This window comes from Rhinoderma darwinii, chromosome 2, assembly GCF_050947455.1.
Source record: "Rhinoderma darwinii isolate aRhiDar2 chromosome 2, aRhiDar2.hap1, whole genome shotgun sequence".
NCBI classification, from domain to species: Eukaryota; Metazoa; Chordata; class Amphibia; order Anura; family Rhinodermatidae; genus Rhinoderma; species Rhinoderma darwinii.
In genome coordinates, this window is record NC_134688.1 from 113,127,231 (window position 1) to 113,145,568 (window position 18,338).

Sequence of the window (18,338 nt, forward strand, 5' to 3'; positions counted from 1 at the left end):
TGAGAGGAAAAAAAGCGGTGAGGTTAGCATTTATTTATTTTTTTGTCCAATGATTGGGGAGGCGGGGGGGGGCAGTCTGATTGGGTGAGGGCCCAGTACGGGCCTCCTACCATGCTACGTCCCACAGAGTGAAATCTGTACTTAGGAGCCGGCGTCGATTTCGACTATAATTTACGCCAGTTTTCTGGCAACCATTAGAATCCATATCGGGCTGCTGTGGCCCTTCACCTTTTCCGAAGGTACGCACTTTTTCCACAAAAGTGGCAAAGGGCGGCGTAAAAAGGCCAAAAGTTGCAATTTACAATGCAAATTGTGTCTCTTGGGCCCTTTTGTGACTTGAAAGGTTGATAAATTCCCCCCATTGTCTTTTGGTGAATGCAGGGCTGTGAGGATGTTTGTGCTGGACGCAGATCTTTGTCCTTTAGAAAACGTCTGCCAGGCCTGATCTCCCAGGCATTGTGCATGTAAGGTTATTTCAGTATTTAAGAAAGTTATCACACGAATGCGTACTACGTCTACAGACGTAGGATTGTTAGAACTTGCAGTGCTGCCAAGCGAGGCCTTGCCTGGTAAACGCTGCAAAGCTGGCAATGGACAACCCGACTGCAGGGGAGGTGACTCCCAACATCTGTAATAAGTTTCGCTGGAGAGCTCCATTATAGAACTCATTACTCTCGCACTGTATTATGGGTAGAAATGAATAATCTTCCAATTACGATATTACACTTCTTTGGTAGAGAACAGTTCTGCCCTCGGGGACGTTTTTTTTTTGTGTTCTTTTCCGCCCCTTAGTGTTTGTTTTTATCTGTATTGTAATCTGTGTGGATATGTTTTATATATCCTGTTACTACCCAGGCTGCTGGACATAAAGGCATAATGGGCAGCTGCTACATAGGCATGGTATGCAATGCCCTTCACTTGATCCACGCTATGTCTATTTAGTGCCTCTTGTGGTCGTGGGTTTATCCTGCATGAAATAATAATCTGCAGTTCTAGGTCTAAGCTTGAAGATATTTACTGTCTGAATGGTCCCATTTGTTTTGGGCAGATGCCACGTAGCCTTACGTTGGAGAAGTTATTCCCAGTTATGTAAGTGATAAATCTTATCGTCACTGAGAATATTCATGTCACCCATCACGGATCCTGAGTGTAACACTGGGATCATTGTAAGTCATTGTGATCCGCACTGTTTATTCCCCAGCCGTATCTGTCATAACTCCTATTGTAGTTTTTAATCAGATAATTTTTTTTATTTATTTTTTTGTTTTTTTTGCCTTCAAAGTGAAATTTTGATTTCAATTCCATAGAATTCGTGAACTATTTATATTGCCTTACTCACATGTTCTCTCTGGTTGCATTAAAGGGTAACTCCAGTCAGAAATAACGTCTTCCACTTGTTGAAGGCCATATTTTTTCATATGATATTATAGGAGTTGTGTTATCTTGTATTAATGTATTCAGCTGCATTCATTGAGGCAATGTCAGACTAAACTTAAAAATGGCTTTTCAAAGGTGAAATAAAGTAAAAAAAACTTTTCACTTCCTTCCCGCTACTCCTCTCGGCAGGTTACACAGAGTGTATAAGTTGTCGAGTAGCAACAACGATGAACCGAGGGGAAGCTAGGGTTGGTCGATTTATGATCAAAATCCCGGTTTAATTGAACATGTAACCTTGGTAACTATTAGACCACGCCCCTATTTGCAATCTGCTCCACTGAGTTAATATATATCCCCTGAGCCTGCTGTATACTACTGTATTTAATATACCCCCTGACACTGCCCCCACACCTTAAATTGCCCCCCATAACTGCCCTCTACACCTTATAATGCCCTAATAGTGTCTAATAAAAATAACATACTCTCCTATCCCGTTTCCCATGATGAGTGAAGGAGATCCCTCTGCTCCTCCGGTGTGTGTGGCTCGGCGCGGACAGGTGTGATAACGTCACTGCCTCACGTCCAGCGATACATAGTGAATGGTAGGGCAACGACTTTACGGCCCCCATCTCTACCGTTGGATTCAACTGTATCTGCATTCTGCAGAAGCAGATAGTCTAAACCGGGAAAACCCCCCCCCCCCCCCAAAAAAAACGAAATGCGCAAGCTGACGTTGGTTAATTGCGCAGAATTTGGGTCCCATTTTATTTTTATTTTTTTTAGACTATTTGCCCAGTCCTATATACTGCTTTTAATATCGGACAAAGGTAACCAAAGTAAACACAAAATGCTGTTTTAAATTATTTTAATTATTGAAGGAAAAATGCTAATCAGCCCCACCTGGCCCTATGTGAAAAAGTAATTGCCACCTTAGGTTGTATTCACACGGTGCTGATCGACAAAACGGCGTACAAAAACATACCTTTTATCTGTTCGGTTTTTGGCCACGCAACAGAAAAGCGCAGCAAAACTGCACCGTGTGAATCCACTCTAAGCTACGAAATCCACCAGTTAGGCCCCATGCACACGACCGTAAAATCACCCGTAATTACGGGCCCATTCGTTTCTATGGACGAGGGACACCATCCCGTATGTCTACGGGAGGGTGTCCGTGCCGTAGACACCGGACGCAAAATAGAACATGTCCTATTTTTTTATTTTACGGACCATGCTCCTATACTTTACAATGAGAGCACGGCCCGTAAAAACGTCCGGCTACCGCCAGCCGTACCTGTAATTACAGGTCGTAATTACGGGCACGGTCGTGTGCATGTAGCCTTAACCAAAGTAAATTACAAATTTGGCTTTGTTTTCACTAGCCGCACCCAGGCATGATTGCTGCCAGACCTGTTGAATCCAAACATCACTTAAATTAAACCTGTCTGGCAAGGTGAAGCAGGCTAGAAGGTCTTCAAGAGCAGTCCATGATGCTGCCTTCTAAAGAGATAAAAATGCAGATGCCAAGCAAAGTTATTGAAGTTTACCAGTCTGGAAAGGGTCACAAGGGCATTACTAAGGCTCTGGGACTACAGCGAACCGCAGTGAGAGCCATTTTCCACAAATGGAGAAAACCTAGAACAGTGGTAAACCTTCCCAGGAGTGGCCGGCCTACCAAAATATCATCAAGAGTGCAACCACTCTAGGCTGTGTAATGTTTTCTGTATGACAATTACCAATCTTCATACAGCTTCTCCCCCTTCCCTGCCCAGCAACACAATGTGATCATTTTAGTATACAGCTTCTCCCCCTTCCCAGCAACGCAATGTGATCATTTTAGTATACAGCTTCTCCCCCTTCCCAGCAACACAATGTGATCATTTTAGTATACAGCTTCCATTCCGGACTGTTTTAAACTGGTGATTCCTGAATCAGCCATGTATAAGAGCACAGACCGTGCTCGAAACGCGTAGTCATCTTTTCATTTGCCATCTCAACTACCTTGCAATTTTTCCTGTGTTCACTATTTATAGTTCATGTTCAATAAAGTGGAAACCGTGTTTCCCCACATTACTATACATCGCTTGATTTTACCTTTCTTTCTCTCGTATGTATGTAGTATCCTGAAAGTGTATTATTAGGTTTTTAGAGTTTTATTTATTTTATTTTATTTTTTTTATTTTTTTTTCCCCCAGCATCATTAGATTGTGATAAAGGCTGGCCAAGATATTCTTTTGACCCATGTCTTGTAGCAGTCCATAAGAATGATGAATTCATGGGCTGGAATGTCTTGTCTTTCTCTACTGACTCTTTTTGTGCTTTGCAGACATCTGTCTTCCTGTGGCATCATCATGACAAGAGCATCGAAAGGAGTTTTGCAAGATATCAGCAACCCTTGTGTTCAGCATTGTCGAGGCTTCCTTGGATTTACTGGGCCACTGACTAACAAGAGAAAAGAGTACTCTGAGAGGAGAATCCTAGGGTAAAAGACATTATTTTTTTTATATGTGTTACATCTTTCTTAGAAACCGCTGGGATGGTCCCCTGAAGCCGGGACCACAGTCTGTGATCCCCTTAATAACCGATGCTGTTATGTTATCTGAAATTTCCTTTAATACCACTGGACCAAACTCCCACTTTAAAACGTCAGTAGATGGTCCTGTCAAAGCTGAACTGGTGGGCAGAGTTCTGTCAACTAAAGGCTGCCCAAACTTCCGTTTTGGCAGAGAAGTGAGCCCTGCATTTGGGTTATTTCTTGTAGCGAGACTCTTCGTGTTAGGAGTCAGAGTTGCAGGGAAGTTTCATATAGTTCCCCTTGGTTCTGATAAACGTCTGGGGAGCTTTTATCAAGAATAATGCTGTTAGGGGGTAACTAAAAACAAATATTAGGTGTCTAAAGCAAAGGGCATCATAGGAGTAAACACATTAATTACAATGTAACCTTTATTTAAAGCAAAAACAAAGTCGGATACCATCAACACATAAACGATAAAAAGACTAAGGCCTTATTCACACGACAGTGAAAAACAGACCTTCCTTTGGGTGTTTTCAGGGGGCTGGGACAAAAAAGCCTTACCAATGAAATTCATATTTTTTTTTTTTACGCCCATGATGCAAAATGGATGTCAAATGACCATTAAAAACGGACAAACTGACTGGAAATGGATGACATTTTGGAGACGCACTGATGCAAAATGGTCATGAAAAACTGACGCCTCATTCACACGACAGGGTCCGAGTGTCGGCCGATTTTCCCGGCCGGTTTGCATCCGTTTTGCATCCGTTTCGGGCCGTGTTGCCGTTTTTAACGACCGATGTTGACCCGTTTTTTCCCTGTCTGTTTTAAAATCGGATGAATTTCATTTAAATTTGTTGCCACACACAGCCCCCTGGTAGGTAATGCCACCCAGCCCCCTGGTAGGTAATGCCACCCAGCCCCCTGCAGGGAATTCCGGGGATTCCGCTTCAGAAGTGAGTGATGTCACTGTGTCCATATATGGACAGTGTGGTCACTCACTTCTCCTGTAGCGGAATTCCCTGCCACAGGGTCGGGGGTTCCGCTTCAGAATTGAGTGACGTCGCTGTTTCCATATATGGACAGTGTAGTCACTCACTTCTCCTGTAGCGGAATCCCCAATCCCCGGCTGGGGATTGGGGATTCCGACTCCTACAGGGAGCAAAAAAGACCCTCCTCCTCCTCCTCCTCACATGCACTCTGCACTATGAGGAGGAGGAGAGAGAGCGCGAGCGACGGAATACATGGCCATCACTCGGGACACATTCCAGTGATGGCCGTGTATTACCCGGCCCCATAGACTTCTATTGGAGCCGGGCGGCCGGGTAAACGGCCGAAAATAGGGCATGTCCCATTTTTTGACGGCCAGGTTTCCCGGGCCGTCAAAAAATCGGTCGTGTGAATAGCCCCATTAGGGGTCTATGGTTCCTAATGCAGCTGGGTGACGACCGATTTATGAACGGCCATCACCCAGCCGGGAAACCCTGTCTTGTGAATAAGGGCGTGTTGATCAGTTTTTAATGGACATTTTTTTTTTTTTCACTGTCGTGTGAATATAGCCTAAGGCCTCATTCACACGACAGGGTCCGAGTGTCGGCCGATAAAAATCGGCCGTTTTACCCGACCGTTTTGCTTCCGATTCCGTCCCGGGCCGTGTTGCCTTTTTTAACGTCCGATTTTGACCCGTTTTGTATCCGTTTTAAAATCGGATGAATTTCATTTAAATTTGATGCTACACACAGCCCTCTGTAGATGATGCCACGCAGCCCCCGGCAGGCGATGCCACGCAGCCCCCGGTAGGTAATGCCACCAAGTCCCCGGTAGGTTGCACCCATCCCCCCTTCCAGGAGAAGTCACTGACTTCAATGTCCATATATGGACAGTGCAGTCACTGACTTCTCCTGGAGAGGAATCCCCGACCCGGGGATTCCGTTTCAGAAGTGGGTGACGTCACTGTGCCCATCCTGAAAAAGGAAAACCCTGCTCTGAAATCCTTAGAAAATGTCTTAACAACACTTATAGAGTAGGTGTTTATTCAATTCTTATACAGTATAAAGATCTAGCGGTGGGGGGGGCTCATTGTGGACGATGAAAAGCAAGAAACCGTAATAAGGACAGGGCCAGTGTTTTGTACACTTTTGTCGGTGGCTTATCTCCCAGGGAACAAAGCATGCACCCATACGCATTAGAGTGTTGGCCAATTACATTGGCATTGGCAATGTAATGTCTGGCCAGTTTTAGCGACAGATTCCAGCTTTCATCTTTCCAGTGGAAGTTAAAAATTAGTCATTTGATCGGCTTCTTTGGGAAACACTGAAGATTTTTATTCACTTCATTAGTTTTCATTATTTCCTACGCTCATTGTTCCTGGCCAATGCTCCACAACATTAACAGCCACAATACCCTCTCCTTAAAGTGGAAGGAAAGAAAAACACTTCCCTATGGCTTCCTACACACACTTTTTTTTTTTTTTATGCAGTGTTTTTTGGGGCTTGTAAAAAAAAAAAAATAATAAAAAAACCTCTCAATTTGAGGTGTTTTTTTTTTTTTACTAGCTTTTTTTTTTTTGTGTGTGGGCTTTTTTGTAGTCACACAAATATCATTTTTTTTCTACTTGACCGGTGAGCTGCAGCTTCAATCTCTGGAGGTGATCAGCAATGTACATACTACTGTGAGCTCTCCTGCTCTGCCCCCTGGCATTCTGAGGGAGGAAGTATGGGGCAACCTTTTATATAGCACTAGAAGGATATACCAGTTATTACATGTGTAGAGGAGATGCAGGGTTCACTGCATATTATGTGAGGTGTTAGTGGTATATTTGAAGCCTTCCACTGCAGGACTTGATATTTTGTATACTCTACAATAATTAATAATTGAATCACTGGAATAGGACTAGAGTTTCGTTTAAAATGTAACTTTTACTTGTAACATATTTAAAAAGTGTGTAAAACAAATGACACACCAGGACAAGACTGTTTACAAAAAAATCTTCCTTATAGTACAGGAGATATAGTGCTCAATGCAAAAAAAAGTCAATTCAATATTGGTGATATCATCATTTCTTTGCAGAGTTAAAGAAAAATGCTCCAAATTGTTGCAAAAACATGTGAGTGATCTATTTCCCAGGAGGATATATATAAAACTCTGTGGGGTAATGACCCCTCCTACCCGTTCCGTAGTGTGTTAAAGTCCTGTTCCGTTCTTATGGCTGGGGACTGGGAAGCCTCACTTGTTTCTTTTATATGATTTTAGGCAATCAATCATTATTTTCTCCCCATATTATGTGAGGAAACAAGTCTGATCACCTGATGCTGCCTGAAAGTGAAAGTATCTGGTATATGTGGTAGTATACAGAATAGTACCGCAAAAGGCCGTATCTGCCCTGGACATGATAAGCAAAGGCAGCCACTGTTAATCTGCAGTATTACATATTCTCAAACATATCCGCCCATAAGAACATCTCTACCTTATTTTGAGACTCTATTTGTGGCACATTGAATTATGTTCCGTTTCCCTGATACTGCGCAAAAGATGTAACGGACGTATTTCTTATAAACCTGTAAATCCTGTATTTATTTATTTTGCATGAAAGTCATGCAGATTAAACACATGGCAAGCTGTAAATAATATAACCCGCTGTGACCGATATTTCCACATTTAACAATAAACCCATAGACCTTCTTGTTTGGGATTTATATGATCCTGACGATGTGCTTGTCATTGATGATGTCACTTCTTCTTCAGGTACTCAATGCTGGAGATGTACGAGGTGGTGTCTAATGTGGAAGAATACAAACTGTTTGTACCTTGGTGTAAAAAGTCTACAGTTATCTCCAAGCGTACCGGATATGCGAAAGCACAGCTGGAGGTTGGATTCCCACCTATCCTGGAACGCTACACCTCTATCCTCACACTAGTGCGCCCTCACCTAGTAAAAGTAAGTCTATGATATACTGTAAGGCCTTGTAGAAGTTGTTATACACAAAACTGCAGATAATAGTAATAATCGTAATGTGTAAAAGTCAGGGTATGTTCACACGCTTAGCAAAAAACGTCTGAAAATGCGGAGCTGTTTTCAAGGGAAAACCGTTTCTTTTTAGCAACTCTTGTTTTTCACGGCCATTTTCGGAGCTGTTTTTCTATAGAGTGAATGAAAAAATGGCTCAAGAAGTGACGTTCGTTTTTTTTTTTTCGCGGCCGTTTTTCAAAATGGCCGTGTAAAAAAATGCCCCGTTGGAACAGAACACAGTTTTTCCCATTGAAATCAATGGGCAGCTGTTTTTGAGGCGTTTTGTTTCCAATTTTATTGACCGAAAAACGGACGAAAATAAGCAGTGTGAACATACCCTTACCAGTGTACGCATTTCAGCTGTGCAGAATATAATCTAAAATCTTGTGCTACCTATATCAATGCACCATGCAAGGTGTAATCGGTATGCTACTGTACCTGTTTGTGTTCTAGGTTTACATTCAGGCACGCTAGATGAAAGCTGCTTTATAGTAATGGCGTGCTCTTCAGCATAGCAGCAGAGCAAATCTTAGGGAAAAAGTAATATTGGTCTATCATTTATGGTTGCTGTTCTTTGATCAAATTGGGCTCTAAGTCAATATACTGACTTTTTGTACTCTTTAGGCCTGATTCACAAGAACGATGAATATGTCCGTGTGACGGCCGTTGAAACAACGGCCTTCACACGGACACGTGTTTTTCAATGGGGCTGTTCACTCGGCCGTTGTCTCAAAAAATAAAACCCGTCCTATTTTGTTCCGTTTTTCACAGATCCCTCCATAGGCTCAAGTCTTGGGGGATTCGTGAAAACTGGTTTTTCACGTCAGTGGCCCCATGTTCGTGTGAAGTGAAAACAAAGTCCTGGATTTTGTATTTGGTCAGTATTTTGCATTCAGTGTTTTAAAGGCCAAAATCAGGATGCAATCAGGATACAGATGGATGCAAAAGAGAAGAAGTATAAATCTTTCCATTAGATTTCCCATGTATACGATTTCAGTCTTGGTTTCAGTTTTTAGAATACTAATGGAAAATACTTACCAAATCTGCAATGTGTGAATGAGGCCGTATACGCTGCACAATTTCCAACCGGCTTTTTCCGTGCAGAAATTTTGCAGTGTTTACAGTAGCAGAAAGTAAATGAGTTTTATCCACACACTGCAGAAAAATGCCACACGTAATACATGCAGAAATTGACCTGCGGTGCGGATTATAAATTTGCAACATGTCAATTTAAGTTGCGGGAAGGCTGCGTATTTGGGCAGAATTTCTCCATTGAGTACACCACGGAAGTCAAATTTTGGAAAAAATGCCAAATCTTGTCGCATTTTCTTTGGCTACGTTGCATATTCACAGCTATTGCCGCAGGTTCAAAACAAAAAAAACTTGAATCGCCTTTCCTGGTGTTCCCATAGCAACGTACCAGCGTCCAGTGATGACGTTTCATTATATTTGAGCCCTGGAAATCACAAAAGGCCGGCTGTACAGAAAGCAGACTTATGAGCAGGGACGCACCGCTATGGCAGCAACAGGAAATGAATAAATGAGTATAGCCTTTTTATTTTACACAGCGGTCAATCCGCCCAAATATACACCCCAAATTAAAGCACCATTTCGTGTGAATAATCGGCGGCATTTCCCAGCGGGTCCTGGGTTGGATACGCTGCAGACTTTTCCACAGCCTATCCGACCCGTGGGAATATACTATTCAGAGGGTGAAACCTGTCCGGATTATGTCCAACTTGCTCAGGTGCACGTCTCGTTACGAGAGAGATCAGATTCATCGCAACAAGCCCTGTATTGTGTTTCTGAATTGCTGCTCACACTGTAAATCGCCGACACACTTGTAGCGGTGGTCCGCAGTATTACAACCTTCTTACATTGAAGTGAATAGGAGAAAGCTGTAATACTGAGTCACTGCTACAGGTCTGTCGGCGATTTACAGTGTGAACGGTAAAGGAAATGAAGGGGAAGCGGCGCTCGTGTGAGCGCCGCGGCTCCTTCAAAATAGGTGATTAGTGGGGATGCTGGGAGTCCGACCCTGACCGATTTGAGGTATTTATGGACCATCCTGAGGATAGGCCATCAGTTCGTTTTGTTTTTTAGGACTGGAAAACCCCTTTAAGTTAGACTTGAAAGGATAAATCCAATAAATTGTGCTATATGCTCAGTACCTCTAGTAAAAAAGAAACAAACTATAACCTTGTATATTGTGACAACTCGTATTTATTAGAAATGTGTTAATATTGTGTCATGTGGGGTGTGTGCGCTCTGAATCTGTCCTCGTACACCTACAGTATGATTTCCTTGCCAGCTTGGACGTGGGCCAGATATATTTTGAAGCCTTTTTAAAGGGTATGGTAGACCTCAAGGTCACAAGACATAGGAGACCGTATTACTTGAGATTGCTTCATGCCAGGAATGTTGGAACCTGTGCCAACTCCAAACCAACTCTGTTCAGAGTGTGTCTTCTGCATGGATCTGTAATCGGAGCATTCATTTTATTCATATATTTGTTCCATTTTCAGGCTGCTTGTACGGACGGTCGTCTCTTCAACCATTTGGAGACCATTTGGCGCTTTAGTCCTGGCATCCCTGGTTATCCTCGTACTTGCACTGTAGACTTTTCGGTATGTGATATTTATTTGATAATACGTAATTTCATCCTCTTATACCGTGTGTTTGTTTTTTTGTTTATTTAATGGGTATTCTTCGCTTTGAAAATCCCCCAAGAAACCTGAAATCATTCCATTGGGCATTGCCGGTCCCTAATAATAATAATAATAATAATATTAGTTATTATGTGTATTCATATGTACAGCACCCTGGAAGCTTTAGAATAGAGGGGTTTAATAAACATGAGCTTACTGAGTGCCCGTTTGTTACAGAAGGAGAGATGGCTCTGCCCGTGAGGGTTTGAGGGAAAGGGGTAGGTGAGGGTAGAAGCTGCTTATATAGTTATGTAGGGAAGACACGTCCTAGTTGCGGTGTCCTTACCGCAATGGGACATAATAGTACATGCTGGTGATTGTGTGGGCACAGAATTAGGGGGTCCTTCTGGAAAGGCCAGGAAACGTTTGATCCCGGCCATTTAACCCCTTAAATGTCAGTCAATGGCAACCGCATCGTCTAAGGAGTTTGACAGATGCTCCCTCTGTCAGTTGATTGGTGCCCCACATTGAGATTGTGTGGCACTGATGGGTTAACATGGCCATGGCCTAACAAAGACCCCCAGGTGTGCCATATGTATAAGCCTTAGGCTACACTTAGACGAGCGTAGCTAACCTTGGACATGAAAAACTGCAGTTTTTCACGTCCGAGGTGCCCCCATGCGGGGCGTGTTGTCACGGATTCCCCATAGACTAGAGTTTATTGAGGGATGAGTGACATGCAAGAAAATAGCACCCTTCACACGCTCCGTTGAAACAACCATCTTGGGGATGGCCCGATTGAAATACATGAGTCCGTGTGATGGCAGATACACGCTCGTCTGAATGAGCCCCTTATGCAAGGACTAATCGATTGCCTGTCCGTGAAATACTGACAGGCAATAATGCTTTGGCATATTATTATACTAGTATTCCAAAGCATGTTATATATGTAAATGCAGGATCAAGTCCCACAAATCTCAGGCTCACACTGCGAAAATAAATCTCAAGTTGTGAGGAAAGTGTTCTGCGATGCGACTCTAAAATTCGCAGCATGTCATGAGATTTCTGGAATCTCATCCACTTTGCTGCTACTGTAAATGCTACGGAATTTCCGCACAGAATTCCGTTGCGGAAATTCGGCAGCGGTTATGCTACGTGGAAACCCGGCTTTAGAGGTTAGTGGTTCATAACTTAGGATCTAGCTAATATCCATCACATCTGTGTGTCAGAGATATGCAGGACCCATTCTCAGCCAAGCCGTCAGTTCAGTTGAACTGATAGAATCGGCTAAGACAGACCGATACAGCTTCTATCGTAAAAAGTTAAAACATTTTTTACTATAAGTAATTTTGAAAGTTGCTCTAAACACACACACACACACACACCCTTTTAATTTTTCTTGGAATACTTGTATTGGCTCAAAGATGTCCACATTAGGTAACATTGTCCCATCTTTAGGCGTCATGCACACGACTGTTTCCATTTTGCTGACCGTAGGACACGGATCCTAGTGGCTTCTGTGTGCTGTCTGCTTTTATTGATGATGGAACGCAAACTCTTGCAAAAATATAGAACATGTCCTATTATTGTAAAATGGACATGTGGATCTGCAACGATAAAACGGATGTGTGTGTGGCCCCATAGAAATGAATGTTTCAGTATGCTAGCCACATTGTTAGAACTGCTGTTTATAATCTATATATTCATTCACTTACTGATGCACTTCTTCTTTTTGTTGTTCTTTTATTATAGCAAATTATACATCATATGTATCATATTCCCATTACAGCTTTACACCTTTTTTTTTTTTTTTTTAATATTTTTTTTGTCATCTATTTTTTTTAAGACCCAACGCCTCTAGTGGAAGAAACCAAATTAAAATATCTGTCAAATACCTGACTAAACTTTTCATGGAACCCAAGGATGTTTCCATAACCATTTATCTCCTACAGTTTACATAGTTACTGCTGCTCTATTCATTGTTCTTTTCCACGGAATTCCAGATGGGGCAATACTGCTTTTCCAAGAACTTTGAAATATTTGCAGTTTTAATAATCCTCCCTCATCTCTTCATCCAAACCCAAAATACAGTTTTTATTATCTAATGGGGCTGGTATTTCAAAGCAAATGAATAACCTTTCTACTATTTTCTTCCAATATCTGATTAAACTTTCAACAACGCCAGCCCTGATTCTCCAACATCTAGTCAAAGGCTCCATGGAAAATGTACTCCCGATCTTTGGGATAAAATATAACATACTCTGTGTCCTTAACCAATGATCTTCTTTCACACTATGCAACTCTATTTGCAATTAATTATAATTTGGGGCCAGATGATCCGAGATATCACTTTCCAACACCATTCTGCATTTTTTTTAAAGAAATCTACCCCTTCCTTACCTGTGCTATGCTAAAGTAAAATGATTAAAAAAGAGGGGACATCCCCATTTATACTCCACGGCCTTGACCTGTTTCATCACATGTCACTGAAGGATTTAAGTATCACCTCTAAAAATAGGCAAAATATAAAGAACACCGTGCTACCACCAGAATCTTCAATTTTCTAGTATTTTAAATGCCATACATTTATTACCCCAGATGGGAGTATAATCAAAATATCCCTTTAATACTACTTTTCTTATGTAAATTTGCCCAAATCTTTTGTAACCTTAAGGCCTTATTCAGACGGCAGTGTTCGGCCCGTGATATATGGACCGTATGTCCCAGACCAACCTAGCTTCTAGCATCATACTTATCTATGATACTAGTAGTCCCTGCCTCTCTGCGGGACTACTGTCCCGTACCGTAATCATGTTTTCAGTACAGGACAGTAGTCCCACAGGGAGTCGGGGACTCCTAGCCTTATAGAGAACTATGCTGCTAGGAGCCCGACTCCTTGAACTGTGGTTGGTCCAGGAAATAAGGAATTCTTTAAGAAAATCTATTTACAAAAGATTGCGAAACAAATTTAATTACAGGGTAATGTCTTACCCTGTTAATTAACTTGTGTTGTAATCATTTCCAATTAGATTAGTTTTAAGAATCAAAAAAATATTTTGAACTATCGTGATTAAACAAAATGTGTTTTTATTTTTTTTTATGGTAAAAATTGTAATAAATCTACCCTACCATTAACTAGTTGCTGCATCTGAAACAAATCGTAATAAACCCTGAAGTCAGGTAGTGCAAAGCTTCTTTGATCCATCTGTAATCTTAATTCCTGTAGATTGACCTAGGCGATTTTAATAATATATTCATATCGGTGCATTTAGTAAAAAATAAAGTGTGGTAACCAAATCATTTTTACTAACACAACTCTTGCTGCAAGAGATGGTAAATTTTAGATTGATCCCTTATTATGCTAATCAGGGGGTTTTAGGTTTACTTTCTCATACACTTCTATTCTACTAGATATTACATTCCCTAAATATTTAACCCCTTCCCAGTGTGGCCAGTTTTGACCTTCCTGACAGAGCATCATTTTTCAAATCTGACATCTCACTTTATGTGGTAATAACTTCAGAATGCTTTAACCTATCCAAGCCATTCTGAGATTTTCTCGTGACACATTGGACTTCATGTTACTGGCAAAATTTGCTCGATACGTTTGGTATTTAATTGTGAAAAACACCAAAATTTTGCATTTGCGTTTTTCTAAATGTAAACTGATCTGCTTGTAGGACAGGCCATTATGCCACACCAAAATAGTTGCAAATTAACATCCCCCATATGTCTACTTTTAGATTGGCATCATTTTTTTGAACATCCTTTTATTTTTGTAGGCTGTTACAAGGCTTTGAACTTTAGCAGCAATTTCTCACATTTTCAAGGACATTTCAAAAGGCTATTTTTACAGGGACCAGTTCAGTTGTGAAGTGGCTTTGAGGGCCTCATATATTCGAAACCCCCAATAAGTCACCCCATTTTAAAAACTTTACCCCTCAAAGTATTGAAAACAGAGCTCAGAAAGTTTCTTAACCCTTTAGACGTCTCACATGAATTAAATCAAAGCAGAGGTGAAATGTACAAATGTCATTATTTTGTTTTGCAGAAATTGTATTTTTTTATCTTTTTTTTTTTTTTTTTTTTTTTTTTTTTTTTGTAACTCAAAGTTTTACCAGAGAAATGTGACTCAATATTTATTGCCCAGATTCTGCAGTTTTTAGAAATATCCCACATGTGGCCCTAGTGCGGTAATGGACTGAAACACAGGACTCAAAAGCAAAGGAGCACCTAGTGGATTTTGGGCTTCCTTTTTATTGGAATATATTTTAGGCATCATATCATGTTTGAACGGCTCTTTTGGTGCCAAAACAGTGGAAATCCCCCAAAAGTGACCTCATTTGGAAAACGACACCCCTTGAGGAAATGATCTAGGGGTATAGTGAGCATTTTGACCCCACAGTTTGTTTGCAGAAATTATTGGAAGTAGGCCATGAAAATGAAAATCTACATTCTTTAAAAAAAAAAATGTAGCTTTACCAAATTTTTTCTCGTTTCCACAAGGACTAAAGGAGAAAAAGCACCACAACATTTATAAAGCAATTTCTCCCGAGTAAAACAATTTTCCACATGTGGTCATAAACGGCTGTTTGGACACACGGCAGGGCTTAGAAGGGAAAGAGCGCCATTTGGCTTTTGGAGCTCAAATTTAGCAGGAATGGTTTGCGTAGGCCATGTCGCACTTGCAAAGCCCCTGAAGGACAAAAACAGAGAAAATGCCCAAAAAGTGACTATTTAGGAAACTACACCCCTTGAGGAATTCATCTAGGGGTGTAGTAAGCATTTTGACCCCAGAGGTGTTTTATTAGAATTGGGCAGTGAAAATAAATAAAATCCTTTTTTTTCAAAAATTTTCATTTTCTCAACAATTAAAGGAAAAAAGAACGGCAACGTTTGTAAAGCAATTTCTCCCGAGTACGGCAATACTTCATACGTGGTCATAACCTGCTGTTTGGGCACGCAGTAGGGCTCAGAAGGGAAGGAGCGCCATTTGGCTTTTGGAGTACAGATTTTGCTGGATTGGTTTCTGATCGCAATCTCACATGTGCAAAGCCCCTGTGGGACTAAATCAGTGAAACCCCCCCCCCCCCAGAAGTGACCAAATTTTGGAAACTACACCCATCAAGGTATTCACCTAGGGGTGTAGTGAGCATGTTTACCCCACAGTTGTTATGCAGAAATTGGTGTGCACTTGATGTTGCAGACTGAAAATGGGATTTTTTTGCATAGATATGCCAATATCTGGTGCCCAGCTTGTGCCACCATAACAAGGCAGCGCTCTAATTATTATGCGGTGTTTCCCAGTTTTAGAAACACCCTACATGTGGCCCTAATCTTTTGCCTGGACATTGGACCAGGCTCAGGAGTGAAAGACTACCATGAGAAGTTGAGGCCTAATTTGGCGACTTACAAAGTATTCAGAATTGCAGAGGCTCTGATGTGAAATAATAAAAGAAACCCCTGAGAAGTGACCCCATTTTGGAAACTACACTCCTCAAGACATTGTGAGCATTTTCACCACACAGGTCTTTGCACCATCCGCAGCGCAATTATTTATAGAAAAGTAAAAATTATTATTTTTTCCCTAGATGTGCCATTTCAGTGGCAAATATGTCGTCATCAGCTTGTGCCACTGGAGACGCACAGCCCAAAAATTGTTAAAAGGGTTCTCCCGGGTATGGCGATGCCATATATGTGGAAGTAAACTGCTGTTTGAACCCTACAGCGTGCACAGAGGGGAGGGAGCGCCATTTGGATTTTGGAGCGTGGATTTTGCTTGGTAGTTTTTGTTTGGAGTTTGGAGTACATCAGGGGCATAGTCAGGTGGTATAATAATGGGGTAAAAAAAAGAATAAAATAATCCCATAGATGTGTGTTACGCTGTGAAGCAATCCTTTCTGCACAGGCCAGTGTCGCAATGATAAATGGTCCTTACTTATTCCCCTTTTGGTCCACACCCCGCACCTTTGCAGTTTATGGGAATTTTGCTGGGAAGTGTTGTCCCTAGTATAATACGGGCAGCCTCTCTTTCAGCAGATATGTTTGGGCCCTCCCCTTCCTGGCTCCCTAATTTTAGGGCCTTAATAAATCGCCTCTTGAAACAGAAGAAATGTTCCCCTCTGGCTGCACAACTGCATATTTTTTATTTCCTGACTTATTGGATCCTTAACTTATTTTATTTTTTCATAGATGTAGTGGTAGGAGAGCTGTTTTTTTTGCGGGATGAGCTGTAGTTATTATTGGTACCATTTTGGGGTAAATGCGACTTTTTGATCACTTTTTATGCTATTTTTTTCAGAAAAAAGGTGACAAAAACGTCAATTCTGGCATAGTTTATTATACAGCCGTCACCATGCGTTATAAATTACATGTTACCTTTATTCTGCGGGTCAGTACAATTCCGGCGATACCAAATTTATAGCACCTTTTTTTATGTTTCACAACTTTTTGCACAATAAAATTTACTTTTGTAAAGAATGTATTTTTTCTTTCACCATGTTGAGAACCATAACTTTTTACATTTTTGCGTCGACGGAGCTGTATGAGGGCTTGTTTTTTGCGAGACGAGTTATAGTTTATAGATAACATTTTTGGATACATGCGACTTTTTGATCACTTTTTATTTCAATTTTTGTAGGGCAAAATTACCAAAAAACTGCCATTTATTTGTTACGGTTTTTTTGCACCGCGTGCAATAAATAACATAATAATTTTATAGTTCAGGTCGTTACGGTTGGGGCGATACCAAATATGTGTGGTTTATTTTGTTTTTTTTTCAATAAAGGACTTGATAGGCTGGGTTCACACGAGCACATTAACGTCCGTAATGGACGGACGTATTTCGGCCGGAAGTCCCGGACCGAACTCCGTGCAGGGAGCCGGGCTCCTAGCATCGTAGTTATGTACGACGCTAGGAGTCCCTGCCTCTCTGCAGGACAACTGTCCCCGTACTGTAATCATGTTTTCAGTACGGGACAGTTGTCCTGCAGCGAGGCAGGGACTCCTAGCATCGTACATAACTATGATGCTAGGAGCCCGGCTCCCTGCACTGAGTTCGGTCCGGGACTTCCGGCCGAAATACGTCCGTCCATTACGGACGTTAATGTGCTCGTGTGAACCCAGCCATAAGGTAAAAAGGGCGATAGTGTTTTATTTTATTGTTTGAAACTTTTATTATTTTTTTACACCTTTCTTTAGTCCCACTAGGGGACTTGCAGGTCCAACTGTCAGATTTTTTTTTCTAATACATTGCACTAGCTATGTAGTGCAATGTATTAGATCTGTCAGTCATTCAGTGACAGCAAGCCGATTAGGCTTCACCTCCAGGTGGGGTCTAATCGGCTTCCGTAATGGCAGAGCAGGAGGCCGTTGTTAGGCCTCCTGTTGCCATATCAGCAGTCGTCAGCCCTGCGATTTCGGGGCAGAGCTGCCGATCTGCTGCCACCCACTAAGATGTAGCAATCTCTCCGGTTCCTGCCATTACAGGTGGATGTCAGCTGTAACTTACAGTTGACATCCACCGCTGATGATGCCGGCTCAGCTCCTGAGCTGGTGCCATCTTGCCGATGGCTACGGCAGCCTTTTAGGCCCCACCTCCATGCGGGACCTGGAAGTTTTCCGTACTAGGCAGACCGGAAGGCCACTATTAGACCTCCGGTTGCCGATGCAGCCACCGGCACCCCAGCAATTTCATTGCTAGGGTGCCGATGAGCTTCAAACACCTTAAACGCATTGACCGCTGCATTTAAGGGGTTAATGGCGTGGATCGAAGCTAACGTCGATCCCCGCC

At 41.8% G+C, this 18,338-nt stretch overlaps 1 protein-coding gene across 1 annotated transcript in view; it reads left to right on the plus strand.

The window, feature by feature from the left end:
- LOC142742427 (coenzyme Q-binding protein COQ10 homolog A, mitochondrial) overlaps nucleotides 1-18,338 on the plus strand; it is a 29,312-nt gene that overhangs the window by 7,687 nt on the left and 3,287 nt on the right. The window contains exons 2-4 of the mRNA XM_075852154.1: nucleotides 3,701-3,856; nucleotides 7,634-7,826; nucleotides 10,424-10,525. Of these exons, the coding sequence (XP_075708269.1) occupies nucleotides 3,701-3,856; nucleotides 7,634-7,826; nucleotides 10,424-10,525 (451 nt within the window). The remainder of the gene's footprint in view (nucleotides 1-3,700; nucleotides 3,857-7,633; nucleotides 7,827-10,423; nucleotides 10,526-18,338) is intronic.